This window comes from Strigops habroptila, chromosome 15, assembly GCF_004027225.2.
Source record: "Strigops habroptila isolate Jane chromosome 15, bStrHab1.2.pri, whole genome shotgun sequence".
Lineage (NCBI taxonomy): Eukaryota > Metazoa > Chordata > Aves > Psittaciformes > Psittacidae > Strigops > Strigops habroptila.
In genome coordinates, this window is record NC_044291.2 from 1,992,262 (window position 1) to 2,010,053 (window position 17,792).

The 17,792-nt window shown below is 45.7% G+C and overlaps 1 protein-coding gene across 6 annotated transcripts in view; it reads left to right on the plus strand.

Annotated features, from left to right (window-relative positions):
• Positions 1–17,768, plus strand: part of GSN (gelsolin) — a 30,734-nt gene extending 12,966 nt beyond the window's left edge. For 4 of the 6 annotated variants that reach the window (XM_030507487.1, XM_030507488.1, XM_030507490.1 and 1 more), the window contains 16 exons: positions 5,879–6,080; positions 6,958–7,112; positions 8,241–8,402; positions 8,624–8,773; positions 9,021–9,110; positions 10,053–10,185; positions 10,626–10,714; positions 11,212–11,427; positions 12,032–12,165; positions 13,255–13,345; positions 13,788–13,958; positions 14,878–15,052; positions 15,335–15,459; positions 15,966–16,043; positions 16,762–16,822; positions 17,295–17,768. In XM_030507487.1, coding sequence (XP_030363347.1) covers positions 5,888–6,080; positions 6,958–7,112; positions 8,241–8,402; positions 8,624–8,773; positions 9,021–9,110; positions 10,053–10,185; positions 10,626–10,714; positions 11,212–11,427; positions 12,032–12,165; positions 13,255–13,345; positions 13,788–13,958; positions 14,878–15,052; positions 15,335–15,459; positions 15,966–16,043; positions 16,762–16,822; positions 17,295–17,464 — 2,193 coding nt within the window. In that variant the 5' untranslated portion in view covers positions 5,879–5,887 and the 3' untranslated portion in view covers positions 17,465–17,768. Of the gene's footprint in view, positions 1–1,079; positions 1,167–4,318; positions 4,675–5,878; positions 6,081–6,957; positions 7,113–8,240; positions 8,403–8,623; positions 8,774–9,020; positions 9,111–10,052; positions 10,186–10,625; positions 10,715–11,211; positions 11,428–12,031; positions 12,166–13,254; positions 13,346–13,787; positions 13,959–14,877; positions 15,053–15,334; positions 15,460–15,965; positions 16,044–16,761; positions 16,823–17,294 lie in introns of those variants that run through there. The other 2 variants (XM_030507491.1, XM_030507485.1) reach the window with 2 other exon arrangements.
• Positions 17,769–17,792: the final 24 nt, after the last annotated feature.

Below are 17,792 nucleotides of genomic sequence, written 5' to 3' on the forward strand. Positions count from 1 at the left end.
GCAACAAAGCTGGAGTGCCACCAGGTTCATTTTCAGTGGCCTACTGTAGAGTTACTAAGAGTTAGTCTTAGCATATAGTGTTTTGGCAAGCAGGCTATAAGGAGCAGACAAGTATTTCCGTTTTCACCATGCATTGTCATCAGCTGTTAATACTGTGCTCAACTGCCTCCCTTTCTCTGTTTCATGCAGCATCATGTCCTGAGTGTTTTATTGTCAGAACTTGAATGATTCTGTATTGTTCACTCTCCCAATCCTTGTAAATTCATCCCAGTTTTTACGGGTCTGGTGAAGGATCAGACTAAAACCAAATGGCTGCGTGGGTAGTCAGAAAGCGTAGATTCTCCTCCAAGTGTAGAGCTAAACCTGAAGCAAGCAAATAACTTCATTTGGTTTGTTCAGTGTCATTATTTCAGATGGTGATCTGGGGAATGCAGCTCTTACTCTTGGAGTGTCGCAAGCTGTTGATTCTGCTGGTCTTGATGGTGCCAGGAGGATCGAAGCACTTGCAAAACACAGTGTGACTTATGGTTTTCCTGTTGTTGCAGCAGAAATACAGCGGCAATGTACTGCTTCTGGTGCTTGATATAGGAGGCCTGGAATGCTGGGAGCGGAGGGAGTCTTTCTTTTCCTGAGGAGATATATTATCATTTCTTTGGAGCTGTCTGTATTCTTCTGGCAACTTTTGGCAAATAAATAGCAGGAAGGAGAGAATTAGCTGGTGGAAATGCAAATGTTTGCCCTCGAGGTACAATAAGGATTGGTGCACAAGAAGCATTTTTGCAGCAGGACTGTTGTGTGGATACAGACTCTACTAAGATTTACTGTTCTCCCCGTATTTTAGCAATTCAGTCTGTATTTGCAAGTTATTTCGATGCTCTGTAAGTATTATCCATTAAAATAAAAGTACAGCCGTTGCCCTCTAGAAACGCAGAAGTGGTTCCAGAAGCAAGCAGGTGGTTTAGATACTCTGTGGTGTGATATTGTGCTGGCTGCAGACCTTCCTGTGTGGGCTTTGTTTATGCAATGAGTTTAGACAAATTATCTGAACCTGTCATGAACTAGACGCTGGAGCTGTAAATGAGAACAACCACATGGTGCTCTGGTCTCCCACCACTTCTTTCAGTCTCCTTTAATTCAGCCAAGCTTTGCTGAGCAACCCTGTGCAGGTAAGTCCTTACCTTGTTTGTGGGTATATACATGGGTGAACTGCCACAAATCAGCTGTAGCTCCGTAAGAAATGTTATGCTAATCTTTCTCTTCTAAGCAGGCAGTTAGTGAATAAAAGCTGCAAGGAGGTGAACTGCTGAACTGTATTTTGAATGTGAGGGAGATGGAGTTCTCTTTCTGATGCATTGTGAGACAAAGGAAAAGAAGCCCCTTGCCTCTACATGCACTGTTGCTTTTAGACCAGGATGCTGTTAAGGTAGTGATCAGACCTCTGGGTTTCTCTCTTTCATGTAAATACTCACTTAAATTGCCTCTTTCCTTCATAAGACACAGACTCCATTACAGCTGAGTCTGTTTAAATGTACCACTGCACTTAGTTCTTTTTTCACCCACTATTTTTAGCAGCAATTTTCCACTTCTTTTCTGACTGCCCATCCAGGTAGTGGAAGCAGCAGCTGTGAGGGCTTCCAACAGCACCATGACAGAGAGGATGCACAGGAGGGCAAGAATGCCAGGTTTGCCGAACAGAGAGATTGCATGCTCTGTGCCTTTTCATAGAATCATAGAGTCATGGAATGGTTTGGTTTGGAAGGGACCTTAAAGACCATCTGGTTCCAACCCCCTGCCAGAGGCAGGGACACCTTCCACTAGAGCAGGTTTGTGACCTTTGCTCTGAGGCAGCAGCTTCCAGGCTCAGGAAAATCATTTAACACTTCCCTGAAGAAGCAGCCTCTAAATTCTGCCGCTGGTCTGTGAGGCAGACGCAGACTTTGGCACAGGGTCAGCTCTCCTCACCTTCACCCTCCTGTGTTCTGTGTTTGGTAAGTAGGGAGCATATCCCTGTCATTATATCGTATAGGCCAGTCTCCATGTTGTGGCATTCTCAGCTGGGCCTGTCGTGACTGTGTTCACTGAACATCTGGATACCATAATAAGTTGTTGTCTTCCACTGTTTGCTCAAATCATTGGATGACTTTTCTCAAGTTCTTGTTTTTATCATTATGCAACCAAGTGTCATTTAGCTGATCCATCTGTACTGAAATCCTGTATTCCAAGCCCTTTCCTTGTTTTCCTTAAATAACTTTCCTTTGCATAAGATGTTGGCTCTGCATAGCATCGTTTCTGTGACTAAGCTGGACAGTTTTATTAACATCGGCTTGAAACATGCCCTTTACCAAGTCTCCAACAGAACATCCTCTTTGGTATGGTCCTGGCGATCCCATCTGGCATATGCCCTCACTAAAACAGCCAGAGCACAGATTGCTGTGGCTTAGTTTAACAATGCACCATTTGCTGACAGCAATAATAAACCATCCCGGCTGCTGGAGTGTATTCTGCTTCCTCCCTTCAAACATGTTTCACATTAATTTTTACCAAAGACCGCGATAAAATGCAATTCACCAGTTGTAGCCTTCACTCCCTCTTTTTGCCTGGATTTACACTCTGCAACTAGTTGGCAATGCAGGCGTGGACTGAGGGCGAGATACAGAAAATGTCAAGTTTAGAAGACCAAATAAATTGTTTTTTCCAAAATATCATATATGCTTTTAAGTATATACTTGCAGATTACAAGAGGATGCTAACAAAGATTATCCCAGTTGTTTTGCCCTCAGTCTGTGAAGTTTGCCCAAGTGTGGCACTGTACAGGTGTTTATTGATAAAAAGTCCAAAGTATTTTTCCATTTGGAAGGTACTCATCTCTTTCCAGCATTGTGCAATCCACTCATCCTGGTTTGGGTCTGCTGCAGCTGCTGAAGCCTTTCACAGCTGGATTCCTTGAGTCAGGGTTCCAACATCTTTTTTCCCTGGGTCTCAGACCTCTGACACGCTGAACTTCCTTCACAGGCTCAGAAACACCAGCAAGACCAAGCCATTGTTTTTGTGATCTATTTCAGTTTGAGAATTTCCAGTGAAATTCTCAAAGATACAGTGACTAAATCAGGGTTTGCCAAGGTCCATTTCAGAACAAACTGCGTCAGCTTGGACAGCAGAGGAGCAAAGTGTTCTAATGAGAGAGAGGGAAAATATTCTCATGGAGAGTGGAGAAAGCACAAAGTGGGGCTGCTCTTTCCTTCATGGAAGTTTTGTTGTGGGCTTCTGCAGGTGGAGGATTTGGCTCCTCGTTTAAGCTACTTTTGAGAGATTCTCGAAGTGGGAACCTCAGGCTGTCAGTAATTCATCCCGGGGTGTGTTAAGAGCAAGAGAGTAACCAGCAGCACAACTCCTGTAGGCATTAGTTTGTTGCTCCTATCATTCCTGTTTGACCTTCCTGCATATTCATAGCCACATACCAGAAAGCAGGTCTGAGGAGGTCCCTGTGCGTCCCTTGGGCAATGTTTGTCAGGTGCTGAGCCACAGACACCCCGATGCACGTCCAGGAGCCTTCCACCCTTGGTAAGAGCACAGGGCTGACTGTTCCTGGGGTGCCACGGTGGGAAGTTCACTGCAGAGTTTACTTACTGCAGACACTTGGGAAATGTGACACACTGGTTGCTGAAGCGTGAGATAGTTGGAAGAACAAACTCTTTACTGGTGGCAGATCATTTTTGTGCCACCATCAGCTGCACTGTGCTGTGATTCCATTGAACTGAAGAGGTTTGAAAGCCGTTCTATTCCTGACACAGGGTCTTGCTACACCCTCAGAAAGATTTGGTTGTGAAATTACCAAATTAGCTCTTGTTCTGTCACCACCCAGACTTCTAATGCCCTTTTACTAACGTGTGAGCTGAAATACACCATTCCCTCTCAGAACTCGCCAGTGCATTACTCCGACAGTAGCCTGTGTGGTGATTGCATTCAGGTGCAAACACACAACGCACATGCCAAATTTTACATCTTGCTCCTCTGACAAGTTCAGAGAGATGAGGGTGTATTCCCTCCACCCTCAGGTTATTCAGTTGTATCCTTTCAGTGCTTCTCTGTTCTTCTCATCTCCAAAATCTCTCTCTCTGCAGCCATCTGGAACAGCCTTTCTGTTCCTTTGCATCCCAACAACTTTCCAGTTTTCAGCTGACAAAACATTGCCTCTCTTGCTGATGTCTCTTAATTTCTTCCTTTCTCGTTGGCCTTATGACTAGATGTTTGGCTTGTTTGAATGTAATCGCAGTGTTGGCTGTAATGGATAGCATATTGTCTGGAGTTATTGCCTGCTGGGATTAAGCATCTGTAAATGGCTGAAGGAGTCTCGGAGACTTCCAAGAGGACTGTTTGCACAAACATGTTACGCCCCTGTATCGCAGAGGGGGTGGGTGTGCTCGTCCCTGATAAAAGATTGGCTTCTGCGGTTCATCTTCCCAGCAGCAAGAGGAGGGAGCAGGAGAGGAGCTCCCAAAGCTTCTGTGGGAGAAGGGAGAAGCCCATTTGCTGTTAGAAATGGGCAACCAGGACTTCAGTTACATTTTTCTCACCGTTTTCTGCACAGTGGCTCTGAAGCTGAGCTGTGTTAGCTCCATGTCTGTCGCAGGGCTTGGATATGTTGTTACAGCAGCTGTTGTGCTTTCAGCTGTGGTAAGTGATTAACGTCACAATTAAACATTGAAAAACTTCTGGGTTTCAGTTACTTTTAAGAGTCACTCTCTTTTAACTGTTTGTAAGGAGTTTGTCCAATGTTATAGCGGGAATTTGAGAGAAATGAAGTCAGGCTGACTGGAATCACGGTGATGAAATTCATTGCTTTCAGTCTTTGATTTCAGCTTAGGAATCACCTTGGTAGCTTACTTGCTATTTTGCTTTCTAGTTTGTAACACTCTCTATTTCTGCCTTGAAACCTGAGCATATTGTACTTTTGTCCATCAGCTGCTGTGAGCTATCTTCTTTGTCAAAATCCTGGATGCTTCGTATGTATTTTCCTTCCCTGTTATCTGGCGCTCCAAGGCATGCTGTGATGTACAGACAAACTTCCTTTGCAATACAACACAAATGTTTTATTTCCTTTCAGTGTTACCAGAGCAAATTATTTTGTAATATAGAAAAGTGTTCATTATGTTTGTTAAAAATAGGATTGCGTACTGGTAATACATGGTGTAAGTATGACAATGCACATCTTAAACCTAAATTGCAGTGTCCTTAGGGCAGGATGTTGTGTATTAGTGCAGTTCCTAGAAGGGAGCAGTTAAACAGAAGTAACATGGCAGAACAGAGGAGATGAAGAAAGCTGTTAATTACTTAATTCTTTGTTGAGATTCACAACATCTTCCAGGAAGAGCTGGGTAAGATCACACAGGTTTCGGGAAACCTGTAAATAGTGTTTGTGCGAGATGTACAACAGGCAGAGGTAAAAGTGGTTTATTTCCTACAGTCCTGAATGTCATAAGCGTTTATAGAAAGAACAGTCAGCAAGGGAATTAGTCTTTCACTTCTGTGCCATACTGGAAAGCTATAAATGAGTAAAGAAAATAGAGTAAAATGAAGAGGTAGGTAAAAAACCTACCTCTACCTCTATCAAGAGGTACAGAAAAGAGAGTCTAGGAAACAGTAAGTCAGTAATAAGCCAGGAATTAGACTAGATTGGAAGTGAATATTAACAGTGATCAATTGAGAGGAATATCCCCTTCCCCTGCTTTTTTTTATTCTTTAAAATTTAGTGCAAGAGAAGAGCAAACTTTGCACTTGTTGCCTGGAACAATACTTATGAGATCAGAAGTTTATCATTGAAACGTGCACCTCCTCATACTGTGCATATATTGAACACCTTTCTCTATCTCATCCCCAGCCTGTCAGCATGGTGGAACACGCTGAGTTTTCGAAGGCTGGGAAGGAACCCGGCCTGCAGATCTGGAGGGTCGAGAAGTTTGATTTGGTACCAGTGCCAAAAAACCTGTATGGAGACTTCTTCACAGGAGATTCCTACCTGGTGCTGAACACCATCAAACAGCGGAGCGGGAACCTGCAGTACGACCTGCACTTCTGGTTAGGTAGGTCTGATGGAATGGCCCTGCTGCGGGAGCCCGAAGGGAACTCTCTTCCTCCCACTACAGCCTTGTCTACTGTTACCCAAGGAACTGGCAGCACAGTGAGAACGCAGTTTTAGGTGCTTATAGTGCTACTTGTCTTAAATATTTGAAATGGTTTTTGCACCAGTGAGTACAGTCAGAAATAGCGTTTTCTGATCAAGATGACAGAGGCTCACGGAGCAGACAAGATCACAGAGAAGGGGTGGCTGAAATTCTTTCTATTTGAAAGGATGGGGATCAGTTGTTTTCTTTCTGACTCAACGAGTGGGATTTTTCCCCCTGAAGTTCAGACCTCCTTAACTGGCCCTCTGCTGTAAATGTCACTGAGTAACATGGCAAGGCTTTCTCCTGCAAAACCAGACTCTGACAATATCACAGTTGAAGCTGGGTAAGATAGTTGCTTGGTGGTTTGTCGTATCTGCCATCTCTCAATAGGTTTTCCACATCAAAGAGGTCCAGAACTGGTGGAACTGGTATCCTACTGGTATCTACAGCCGTCATAAAACCTGATAATGTCTTCCTGCAGATTCATTTGTCTGCTCCGTAGCAAGTTTCCTTCCAAGACAGGGTAAAATGGCCAAAAAAGTGAACGATGCTTATCAAAGAGGCAGCTGTAAGCAGTGGGGCTGCAGCAGTTACGATGGCATTGTAAAGCCTGCCAGAAAACAATACAGCTCTTTGGGGACATTGTTAGAAAAGTTTGGAAGTAGCTATTCTGCAGGCCTTCCTGGAAACTGACATTCCCAGTAACCTGCCTTCTCCTGGGTGTTTTTGCACAGCTGGATGTAGAGGCAGAATCTCTGCATTCCCTCCAAGCTGTTGCCTTTTAATTTCTTAGGAGAGGAAAGCTCTCAAGATGAGCGTGGAGCAGCTGCCATATTCACTGTGCAGATGGATGACTACCTTCAAGGGAAGGCTGTTCAGCACCGGGAAGTGCAAGGCTACGAGTCCTCAACTTTCCTGGGGTACTTCAAGTCTGGCATCAAGTACAAGGTAGGTGGTGATTGGGGTCTTTACACAACCAGGCTGAATCCAGTTTGCAAGAAGTGGCGTCCTGCCCACTGCCCAGTTCTCAGGAGAATGAGAATTGCCCTTTTTCCAGTTGCTTAAAAGCTATTCTCAACCAGATGTTTTCAATGAGCTGGAACTGACAGGGTGGAGAACAGCAGATCCCAGTGGGAGCGCTTTGGCTGAATGAATAATACACAAGCAAAGCCCCAGGAAAGTTTAGGAATCGAGGTTTTGTTTTGCTTTGAGAAGCAGAGGAAAGAACAGTCCCACAGCGTCTGGAATGAGTTTAGGAAACAGCAATCTCAGTTACTGGGAAACACCCACCCAGGAGATTTAATATCTCCCCACTTGCATGAGAGAGTTTGACCTTCCCAACCTCTTTTTCTGTGCTCAGCCCACCTCCTCAGCACACATAATGTTTGGGTAAAGTAGGCGAATAGTAGTGGGAGTTACTCGTTGATGCCAGTGCAGTGAAGTGGGATAGAAGAAGTCAAAACAAACAATCAAGAGCAGTTTGGTTTGTTAGGAACCCGGTGTCACAGGGGAAGTGATATCAGGTCAAACACTTGCCAAGTGCTGACATTTCCTCATGTCTAACACTTTTCTAGTCTTTCTGTTTTCCATATTTGCCACTTGTTTGTTGTTATTTTCATTCATTTGAATTCGGTTGTGCTTTTTTTGGGGATAACTGATATGGGTCCTACATTGATGAGTAATTCCAAGTGTCTCTTTAGCAGCAGAGAAGGTAAATCCTGAGGCTGGGATAATTTCTCGTAGGGAGGACAAATAATACGCATGGAAATACACTCCTCACACCACCAGTCCTATTAAATCCCATTAATACCTCAGCTTATTGTAATGATCTTCAAATTTGGAGACCTCCAGCTGTATTGTATCAGTGTCCCTTACACTCTATGGGAATGGGTAGCTGGGATGTATTGGTAGATATATGCTATTCAAAAGCCCAGCCTGGGCACACCAGCTCTCTCTGGTGCTGCCCTTGCTCTCTGTGAGAGGCAAAACCTGCTCACTGGTACCAAATCGGTAGGATTTTCATCTTTTCCGAAGCCACAGCACAGTGTGAATTGTTGTTCCTTTGCTTTCCCTTAGGCTGGTGGTGTGGCTTCTGGCTTCAGACACGTGGTTCCCAATGAAGTGACTGTGCAGAGGCTCCTGCAGGTCAAAGGCAGGCGAGCAGTCCGAGCGACGGAGGTCCCTGTGACCTGGGAGAGCTTCAACACAGGGGACTGTTTCATCCTTGACCTCGGCAGTGTAAGTACCACATAAAAGCCAGGTTTAGCAGACTTCCAAGGGCAGGAGATGTCTGATTAGTTCATGTAAGGACTTTTCCCCCCACTCTATCTGAAGTGTCGAGCATTCTGAAACACTCTTTAGCCAGTCTAACACCTTTCAGACCCAGCCACGCTGCCATTTCCTCTAGAGAGGGAGTTGTTATGCTCTGACATCTACATGCTCTTTCTCTTTTCCCTCAGAACATCTTTCAGTGGTGTGGCTCCGGCAGCAACCGTCACGAACGGCTGAAGGCCACTGTGCTGGCCAAGGGGATTCGGGACAATGAGCGGAATGGTCGTGCCAAGGTCTATGTTTCGGAGGAAGGATCAGAGCGGGAGGAAATGCTTCAGGTTATTCACTTGTCTATTTGTCTGTGCTGGGGTGGGAAGAGTGGGGTGTGGAAGAGTGGGTGGGATGGGTAGATGGGCTCAGTCATACGAAGTGTTAGTGGTATAAACACTCAATGCAGATGCTGGGATATTAAAGTGGTTTTGCTAGTGTTGATCTAGAAGTTTCTTCTACTTGTTCTTGTGGCTGGAGTACCTGGGAACAGAGATCTCTTGGATTGGCTGGTAATGGGTTTTCTCTCTCTCACAGGTTCTGGGACCAAAGCCCAGTTTGCAAGCAGGAGTTTCCGATGATGCCAAAATTGATACAGCCAACAGGAAGCTGGCTAAGCTCTACAAGGTACCAAGAAACCTCACAAATAACCTTGTGCAGAAGGGGTGATCCTTGTGCAATTCGATGGAGGTGGAATTGCAGAGAGGAACTGAACTGATCCAAGTCCTACTTCTGCCTCACTCTGCTGTTAGCTTTTTATGGGGTTTTATGTATGAACCTTGCTTGCTTACACTGCATACCCACAGGCTTTCTATTGTCTGTATGCCTTTGACTGTAGTGGGACAGCTGGGACTTCCAGGAATTTTTGAGGGAAAGGTCAAGCGTGAAACGAATGGGGAAAAAGGGGAGTTTTCCTTTGTGTTATCAGGCATTGTGTTAGGAAGATGACAGGATAGAACTAGGAATAGTGAGCCTGAGAACCAGGACCTACCCCTTTCTACATCCAGTGAGCATGATGAAGCAATGACTTGGAAGGTAACATTTGCCGTCAGCTAGTATAAGTGCAGAAGAGTGTCCAAGTCTTTTGGGGAGGAAGCTTCTCTACAGCAGTCTTTATTGATGAGGTGAGTATCTGCCAAGATGGTTTGTAATGTGGATCTTTATCCATTAGTAAGTGCAGGAACTCAGACTATTAAACCCACTTGATAGAGGGAGACCTGTTCACGGTTACCAAGACTGTCCCCTCCAGTTCTTGAGTGCAGTTGGTTTGCTTTAGTAGATATTTTTTGGCTGCTTGTGCACCAAGGGTCTTTGCCATTTTGGATCAATCTTTCTTTGGCCTCAGCAGTATCTGCTTTGCTAGAAATACTTGAAATCTTCAGAGTAAGTGTTATGTTTTAGTCATACTGTTGCTGTGTCAAAGGTGTCCTGTTTGAAAAACAGTAGTGCCTGAAGCAGCCAATGCATTCAAATTTATTTCCCTTCTACTCCTTGAGTTCTGGACTATGGCCATGGAGCTGGGCTGGAGGGGAACGGATGATGCCTTATCCCATCTCTGTGCTGTCACAGGTCTCCAATGGGGCCGGGAACATGGCAGTCTCCCTGGTGGCAGATGAGAATCCCTTCTCCCAGGCAGCCCTGAACACAGATGACTGCTTCATTCTGGACCATGGCACAGATGGAAAAATCTTTGTTTGGAAAGGTACCATAGAGATGCAGATGAAGCTGGTTACACATGCACAGGATCTTCATCCCGTTAGCAATCCCTGTTTCTTTCAAGCTGGGAAGGGGAATGTACCTCTGATGGTGGTGGTGCTTTCGGGGCAAGTTTGGACGCATTAACCATCTTGGAAAAGCACTCTCATCTGAAATGCTGGGTGCTGAGATACAGGGTCTTTAATGTAAAGAACTAAAGTGAGGGTCCTGGGAACCAGGAAGGAAAAATCAGTATCATAAGTAGAAAGGCAACTGCGGGCTCTCAGCCATCACAAAAGGCATAGAAGAGGTTGAGCAGTTGTCATTTGCTATGTGGCATCATCTGGCTGGAAGGCTGAGCCCTTCTGCTGTTGCAAAAGGTACCTGGCACAGTTTCTCTCTGGGTATGCAGAGCTTTGACCTCTTTTCTCTCTGTTTTCATTAAAGGCAAGAGTGCCAACTCTGAAGAGAAGAAGGCAGCACTGAAAACAGCTTCTGAGTTCATTGATAAGATGGGTTATCCAAAACACACCCAGGTAGGACATGCAGCCCACCTATGGCTGATCCCCAGACACCTATGGGGCTACTTTTCTGCCACATAGGCCACTGACTCCAGAGCACAGCTCATGTGAAGTGTCACCAGTAGTCTTTTAAGTAGCTCCTGTTTTGGGTAATCTGCTCTTCTGTGGGGAGATGCTGCAGTGTTGCTCCTGGGCTAACACTCTCCTTGAAATAACATTGACCCCAATATAACTAGTATTTAACATTTCTTCCTCTCAGAAAAGATCCTCCCTTCCCTGACCTCTCTCCAAAAAGTAAAAAAGAGAAGCTGTAGATAAATCTGCTCTTGTTGTTCTGAGGGAGCTCATTCTAAAGGCTTAACACCCCTTCAGCCGCCTTAGAACTCACCTGAGACTGACTCTGCATCCTATAGTGTGTTGAGACCCATGTTGCTGGTTGTGATAGTTTGGACCTTTCAAGTGTAGTTACACAGAGGCTTAAAGATTGAGTAACACTGGCTCGTTTGTTTCAGATCCAAGTCCTCCCTGAGAGTGGTGAGACACCTCTGTTTAAGCAATTCTTCAAGAACTGGCGGGACAAGGACCAAACAGAAGGACTGGGGCAGGCTTATGTGTCTGGTCACGTTGCCAGGATCGAGAAGGTACCTTTTGATGCTGCCACTCTGCACACCTCCAAGGCCATGGCTGCCCAGCACGGGATGGAGGATGATGGATCAGGCAGGAAACAGGTGAGCAGCAACAGAATCCCTTTGGGAAGGTTTCCAGCATTTTCTTTGCTACTCGATGACATTCCTGCAAGAACGGACCCAGACTTCTCCATTCCTCCTCCTCCTTGTTATTCTTGCTGTTGCCATCACAAGTGTGATGGGTGATTGTCTCAGAGCACCTTCTTCATGCACCTGGACACGTGCATTTGTGCACAGGAGCAGTGGTGGAGGTTGACAGGGCTGAGTCCTGCCCAAAAGCCCACAGAGAGGCGAGAGCCAGCGTTAGACTTGAAAAGTCCCCAGTAAAGCCTAAAAGCTCCATTTCTGACCTGTTTGACTGAGAGGAATGGAGATGCTCACGTCAGGGACAGAATGGGGGGCAGTGCTGACAGTCTGACTCGCGTTTCTCTGGTAGTTTTGCTGGAATCCAAATGGGATAAGCTGAGGTGCCCAGGCCCGGCTGTGGAATTCCAGGCTTTTAGCGGCGTTTCCCAGCAGGTGGAGCTGCAGGACCGCAAGCCTCGGGAGGCTGGGTTTGGGAAGAGCCCTGCGGCTCTGTCGGGAAAGTCTGTTTATTCTGCTGTCACGTTGAACTCGGAATATTTCTGCTCCTCTCCTTTTCTAGATTTGGAGAATAGAAGGCTCAGAGAAAGTGCCAGTGGATCCTTCGACCTATGGCCAGTTCTATGGAGGGGACAGCTATATCATCCTGTACAACTACCAGCACGCTGGGAAACAGGGACAGATCATTTACACTTGGTAAGAAAGTTTTCCTGTTGCAAGTCAGGGAGCATTGGGGCCATGTGGGGCTGAGAGTGCGCTTCAAAAATGGATCACTGCTGCTTCCCTCTTACAGAGGATCCTTGGGGGATAAAATTTCACCCTGGATAATCTTCCCTTGCAAACAAAGCACTACCAGAGGTCTGGAATGGTTTGTTTGAAGTGGGACAATGCAGGGAGTTATTTGGTTTCTTTTCTTTTTTTCTTCTTTCCCAGTAGTAGTTACTCCCTTCTTTGGATCAAGCTCTGTTTCTTTTTGCAGAGTTCCTACACCTTTTGAGACCACTGTAATGAAGCTTTGAGATCTCTGCCAGCTCAGCTGGTGGCTTGTGACTTACAGTTCCCAGATTATGCCCTTAAAAAGGAATTTTTCAGCAGGCAGAGAGGGTACAGGCAATTTGTCTAACTGAAACCAGAAAGGATGCAGCTGGTGTAGGGGCTGCATAGAATCACAGAGTGGTTTGGGTTGGAAGGGACCTTAAAGCTCATCCAGTTCCAACCCCCTGCCACGGGCAGGGACACTTTCCACTAGAGCAGGTTGCTCCAAGCTCCTGTGTCCAACCTGGCCTTGAACACTGCCAGGGCTGGGGCAGCCACAGCTTCTCTGGGCACCCTGTGCCAGCGCCTCAGCACCCTCACAGGGAAGAGCTTCTGCCTAAGGTCTTATCTCAGTCTCCCCTCTGTCAGCTTAAAGCCATTCCTCCTTGTCCGGTCTATTACACATCCTTGTAAGAAGTCTCTCTCCAGCTTTCTTGTCAGCCGCTTTAGGCACTGGAAGGATGTGTAGTTCCTGATAACAGCACCAACAGGCCTGTTTTTAAACTAGCTGCTAGAAAGATAATGGGAGATAGGCATGAAGATACTAAAGAATCTGTGCTTGTTATCTAGAAAACGTTATCTCCTTCTGTAATCACTGTGTTGCAATTCTGGATAATGAATTTCTCCTTCATGTTGAATGAAGCGTCAGAGGTTGGTAACCAAGGTTTTCCTCACCTCCTCTTGCTCTCTGTAAGGGCTGTGTGTGGGGAGGGGCTGAAAGGAAAACTCAGCTTTTGCCTCGTCCCTCAGGCAAGGTGCTGATTCCTCTCAAGATGAAATTGCGACCTCTGCATTCCTCACAGTGCAGCTGGATGAGGAGCTGGGAGGCAGCCCTGTGCAGGTAAAGAGACAACAACCCCCCCCAAAATCCACACTGTGGGAATAAATAAGACCTATATATATGTATATATATAGTTACATGCTACCAGTGTGCAGTGGAGAAACCCAGTCATGTAGTGGCAGCCTCCAGCCGTGGTGCAGGAGTTACAAAGAGGCAATTTACGTGCCAGCTACTACACAAGGAAGTTTTACAAGTGGCGTGTGCCAGACAGGAGGGTTTTATAGTTGTTGTTTGTTACCTCTGTGCCAGTGGATCACTGGCCAATTAAGATGAAATGGCAACTGTGAGAGCTGGGTTTAAACACTGCTTTGTTTCTGGGAGGTAATAGCTCAGCTCCTGTGACCAGCTAGGTTCCATATTCCAGGTGGGAAGATGGCTGTAAAGGCCATTTTTAGTACATCTTGTGCAGCTTAAAACTGACAGCAAGTATCTTTTTCTCTAGAAACGAGTAGTGCAAGGAAAAGAGCCACCTCATCTGATGAGCATGTTTGATGGAAAGCCCTTGATCGTTTACAAGGGTGGAACCTCAAGGGTAGGAGGCCAGACAGCACCGGCGGAAACACGGCTCTTCCAGGTCCGATCCAGCACCTCGGGAGCTACCAGAGCAGTAGAGGTATGTGGAGTCACCTTTGGTGTGGTACGTGTAGGCTGTGATAGGACCATGATCCCTTCGAATAGAACAAGGAGCAAACTGAGCTTTCTGATGCAAACTGAAACATACTTTACAAGCTATTGACAGATTCCTCTTCTCCCATGGATATTAGTGATAATGTTGTTTTTCTAATTAGTTTATCAATGTCACCTTAAATACATTTAAGCCATTTTCTCCTAAGTCTCTGCTAGATGCTGCACCCTGCACTCTCTGACACATCTCAAACGCTTGGGAGCCATTAGGATCTGGCTGTTGTGACTTGTTCTAATCCCCTGTGACAACAGTACCGTAGAGATAAAGTGCTAAATACTCTCTGTGCAAATAGAGCTTGTGCCAGCACAGGCTGAGAGCCCCACTCCTTTGATACAACAACAAAAGAGAGTCTAAATCCTTGCTGGTAGCTATAGAAGAGGCAAAAGCTCTGGTTTATGTCTGCAGCAACTTCCTAGGTTTCTAGTTCAAGAGGGCAGGTCCTTGTTGATGTTGAGGAAATGACATTAATGACTGATCTGCCTCAGCTGTGGGGTACCTACAGTGATCCCCCCCCAGCAAGTTCCTAAATCTCCTGTCATAGCCATGAAGACTGGCAAAATGACAGATCCAAACGTTCTTGGCATGGGTCAGAGGTATCTGTAGGTACACACAGAAACACACATTTATTTACCCTTCTCATATGAGTAAGTCTAACTTATCACTCAGATACAGGCAAATATACAGCGTATCTTAAAGCCTCACATGCTGGTATGGAATATTCTGTTTGCAGTTATGGAATATTCTGTTTGCAGTTTATTCAATGGCAGGGCCTGATTTTCATCTGGAAATAACAGGCTCTGCATAGAGGACGATTACAACTGACACGTGCAATGTTCTTTCTTTCCAGCTGGATCCTGCTGCCAGTCAGCTGAACTCCAACGATGCCTTTGTCCTGAAAACTCCCTCTGCTGCTTACCTCTGGGTTGGCCAAGGAGCCAGCGATGCTGAGAAATCAGGAGCACAAGAGCTGCTGAAGACACTGGGGGCTCGCCCAGTACAGGTTGCTGAGGGCAGAGAGCCAGGTGAGGGAGGCACAGTGGAGGCCAAGGCAGTTTCTGTGTAGCTGCTTGTTCACAGGAGTTATTTCATGGATATTTTCCTTTGTCTGCCAGAACAAGGAGAGGTGGACACAGGCGCAGAGGGGCTTCTCCAAAGCATCTCCATTTTGTTTAACAGCACACTCATGCTTATAGGCCTTTGGGACTTTCTGACACAGAAGAGTGCTTGAAGTCCTACCCAGGCCACGCTGCTGCTGTGGTTCCCAAGAGCAGCTGGAGCAGCAGTATCTCTTTTCTCTTTTCCAGCTAATTTCTGGGCAGCTTTGGGTGGAAAAGCTCCTTACCGTACCTCTCCCCGGCTGAAGGACAAGAAGATGGATGCTCACCCCCCTCGTCTTTTTGCATGCTCCAACAAGAGTGGACGCTTCACTGTGAGTATCTAAGACAGTCAATTAATTCAACATCTATCTGACAAAGCTGGGAGAGACTCGGTCTCTGTCTGCTCTGAGCCAACCAAGAGGCCCTTATACCTTGTCTTCCATTGTGGTGTTGGCTCCAGAAGGAAAGTATCAACACCATTTTGCTGCGGAGACAGCAGTTACTTGTGTTGTGCTGTTGTGTCAGCACAGCAACTCTGCAGCATCAGGCTGGTGAAGAACTCACATTCAGACCCCTCAAATTTTAACTCATGAATCTTTCAAGTAGAAAGAGGCAGAGTTACAAATCTGCGTGTGAGTGACATGGTTTCTCTAGGAGGACAGACACTGATTTTGTGTTCTCTGGTCTAAAAGCACTTTTGTGATGTAGCCTGACTGGCACAGCCACGTACAGTGTCCAGCTTAATGCATCTCAGCAAGAAGGAGTGAAACTGGGTTTCTCCTGTACAAGTAAAATGGTGCTTGAAGTAACGTGGTCATCGGAACCTTCTGTTTTCCAGATTGAAGAAGTTCCTGGAGATCTGGTTCAGGATGACCTCGCTACAGATGATGTTATGCTCCTTGACACATGGGACCAGGTATGTCACACTGACCTCAAGATGAAAGGAGCAAACACTATGCACAGGTTGGCTCTAAGCTGAGACCCAAATTACGACAGCTGGAGGAGCTGTTGTAGTAGAGAGTCCTTTCACCTTCAGGGCTAAGAACAAATCATCCCACTAGTGATAGGGAAGAGAATTTACCCCTTGAATTTGAGGAAAGAGTTGGTGTCCTGCCATGTCTTTGCTTAGCTTAAGGACTGAAGAAAACAGGCTCTTGTGTGTCACGTGCTGCCCCAGAGTGTGAACCTCTCAAGGGCAGCATCCTTGTCCCAGCTGGAGGGGACAACGCGAACCCCAACGTGAACCATCGTTGGGATTCAGCACTTTAAGCTACAGACATATTTTCAGTTATTTTTCAATAACAGACTGTGCATAAATCAGCCAAAAGGCAACTTGAGATGAATTTTTTATGTTTTATGTAAAAATGTTCAAACATTTGCTACCTTTTCCTGATGTCAAGCCAGTGTATGATTTGTTTGTGTATCTAGAATTGATGTAGATAAAACACAGTCAAGAAATTGCTCATTATCTGCCACTAGCTTTAGTCACATAGGTCAACAATCCAGGCACACCAGCATGAGGATGTTCTTGTTCTGTGCCATACTCTGTTCACTGAGACTTTATATAAATTATCCTTTCTTTCACAGAGAGATTGATTGTTGCTAAATAATTCATGTGTCTTTTTAATCTTTAGGTCTTTGTATGGATTGGGAAAGATGCCCAAGAAGAAGAGAAGACTGAGGCATTGAAATCTGGTAATGTCACATTATCCTCTCTGAATTGTTTCTTATTTCCCTGCTGTTGGATCATAAAGCAGGCAATTTAATCTACTGAGAAACATACCTTAATCACAGCATGAAGTTCAATGCTTTATCAAAGAGATCACATCTCTCAAGCAAGGAGGGTCCTTAAGCTCAGCACAAAGACGTGTCGTACTCAGACACGCTGTGCTCAATGCCAGCACCGAGAAAGGATGTGGGCAGGCAGGTGAGGCTGCCCCTGTGATGGTGGTTTATTGTCCCAGTGTTGATTTTCTACAACCAAGTGCCAGAGCAACGGGTGTAGATGAAAACAGAGTGAAAACTTCCGTCAGTTGGGGTTTTTTTGTTTAAATGAACGATGTGAAATTGTATCCTTGGCATCCATTTAGCCACAATTCAGCTATTTCAGCTCTTGCTCTCTAAGACCTGAACTCCATGACATTTCCTGCTGCTTGTGTGTTTCCAGCCAAGCGGTACATTGAAACCGACCCGGCCAGCCGGGACAAGAGAACCCCGGTCACCGTGGTGAAGCAAGGGTTTGAGCCACCAACCTTCTCCGGCTGGTTCCTGGGCTGGGACGATGACTACTGGGCCATAGATCCTCTCCAGAGAGCGATGGCAGACGTGGATGTCTAAGTAACAAGTTTCTTTTTCTTAAATGGAGCAAGTTTGGTGCCTTCAAGAGCTCTGTCCTCCTGCAGGCTGCATGTGAACAGGCAATGCTGTTAATAGCCGATTAGCTGTGCAATAATTACCAGAACCAGTCATGATCAGTCACTGACCCTCCTCTTTGCTTTGATGATATTTAATACAATAAAGCTTGTGTGGAATACGTGAAGAATGGAAAGGGTGGGGTTTGTTATGGAGAAGAAAACATTAAACAGAACGTGTAGATCCCACATTTGAACTTGTTTAAACAAATACACCTTAGAGAAGTAAACCCTCTTTGTGCCATGTTTTGCAC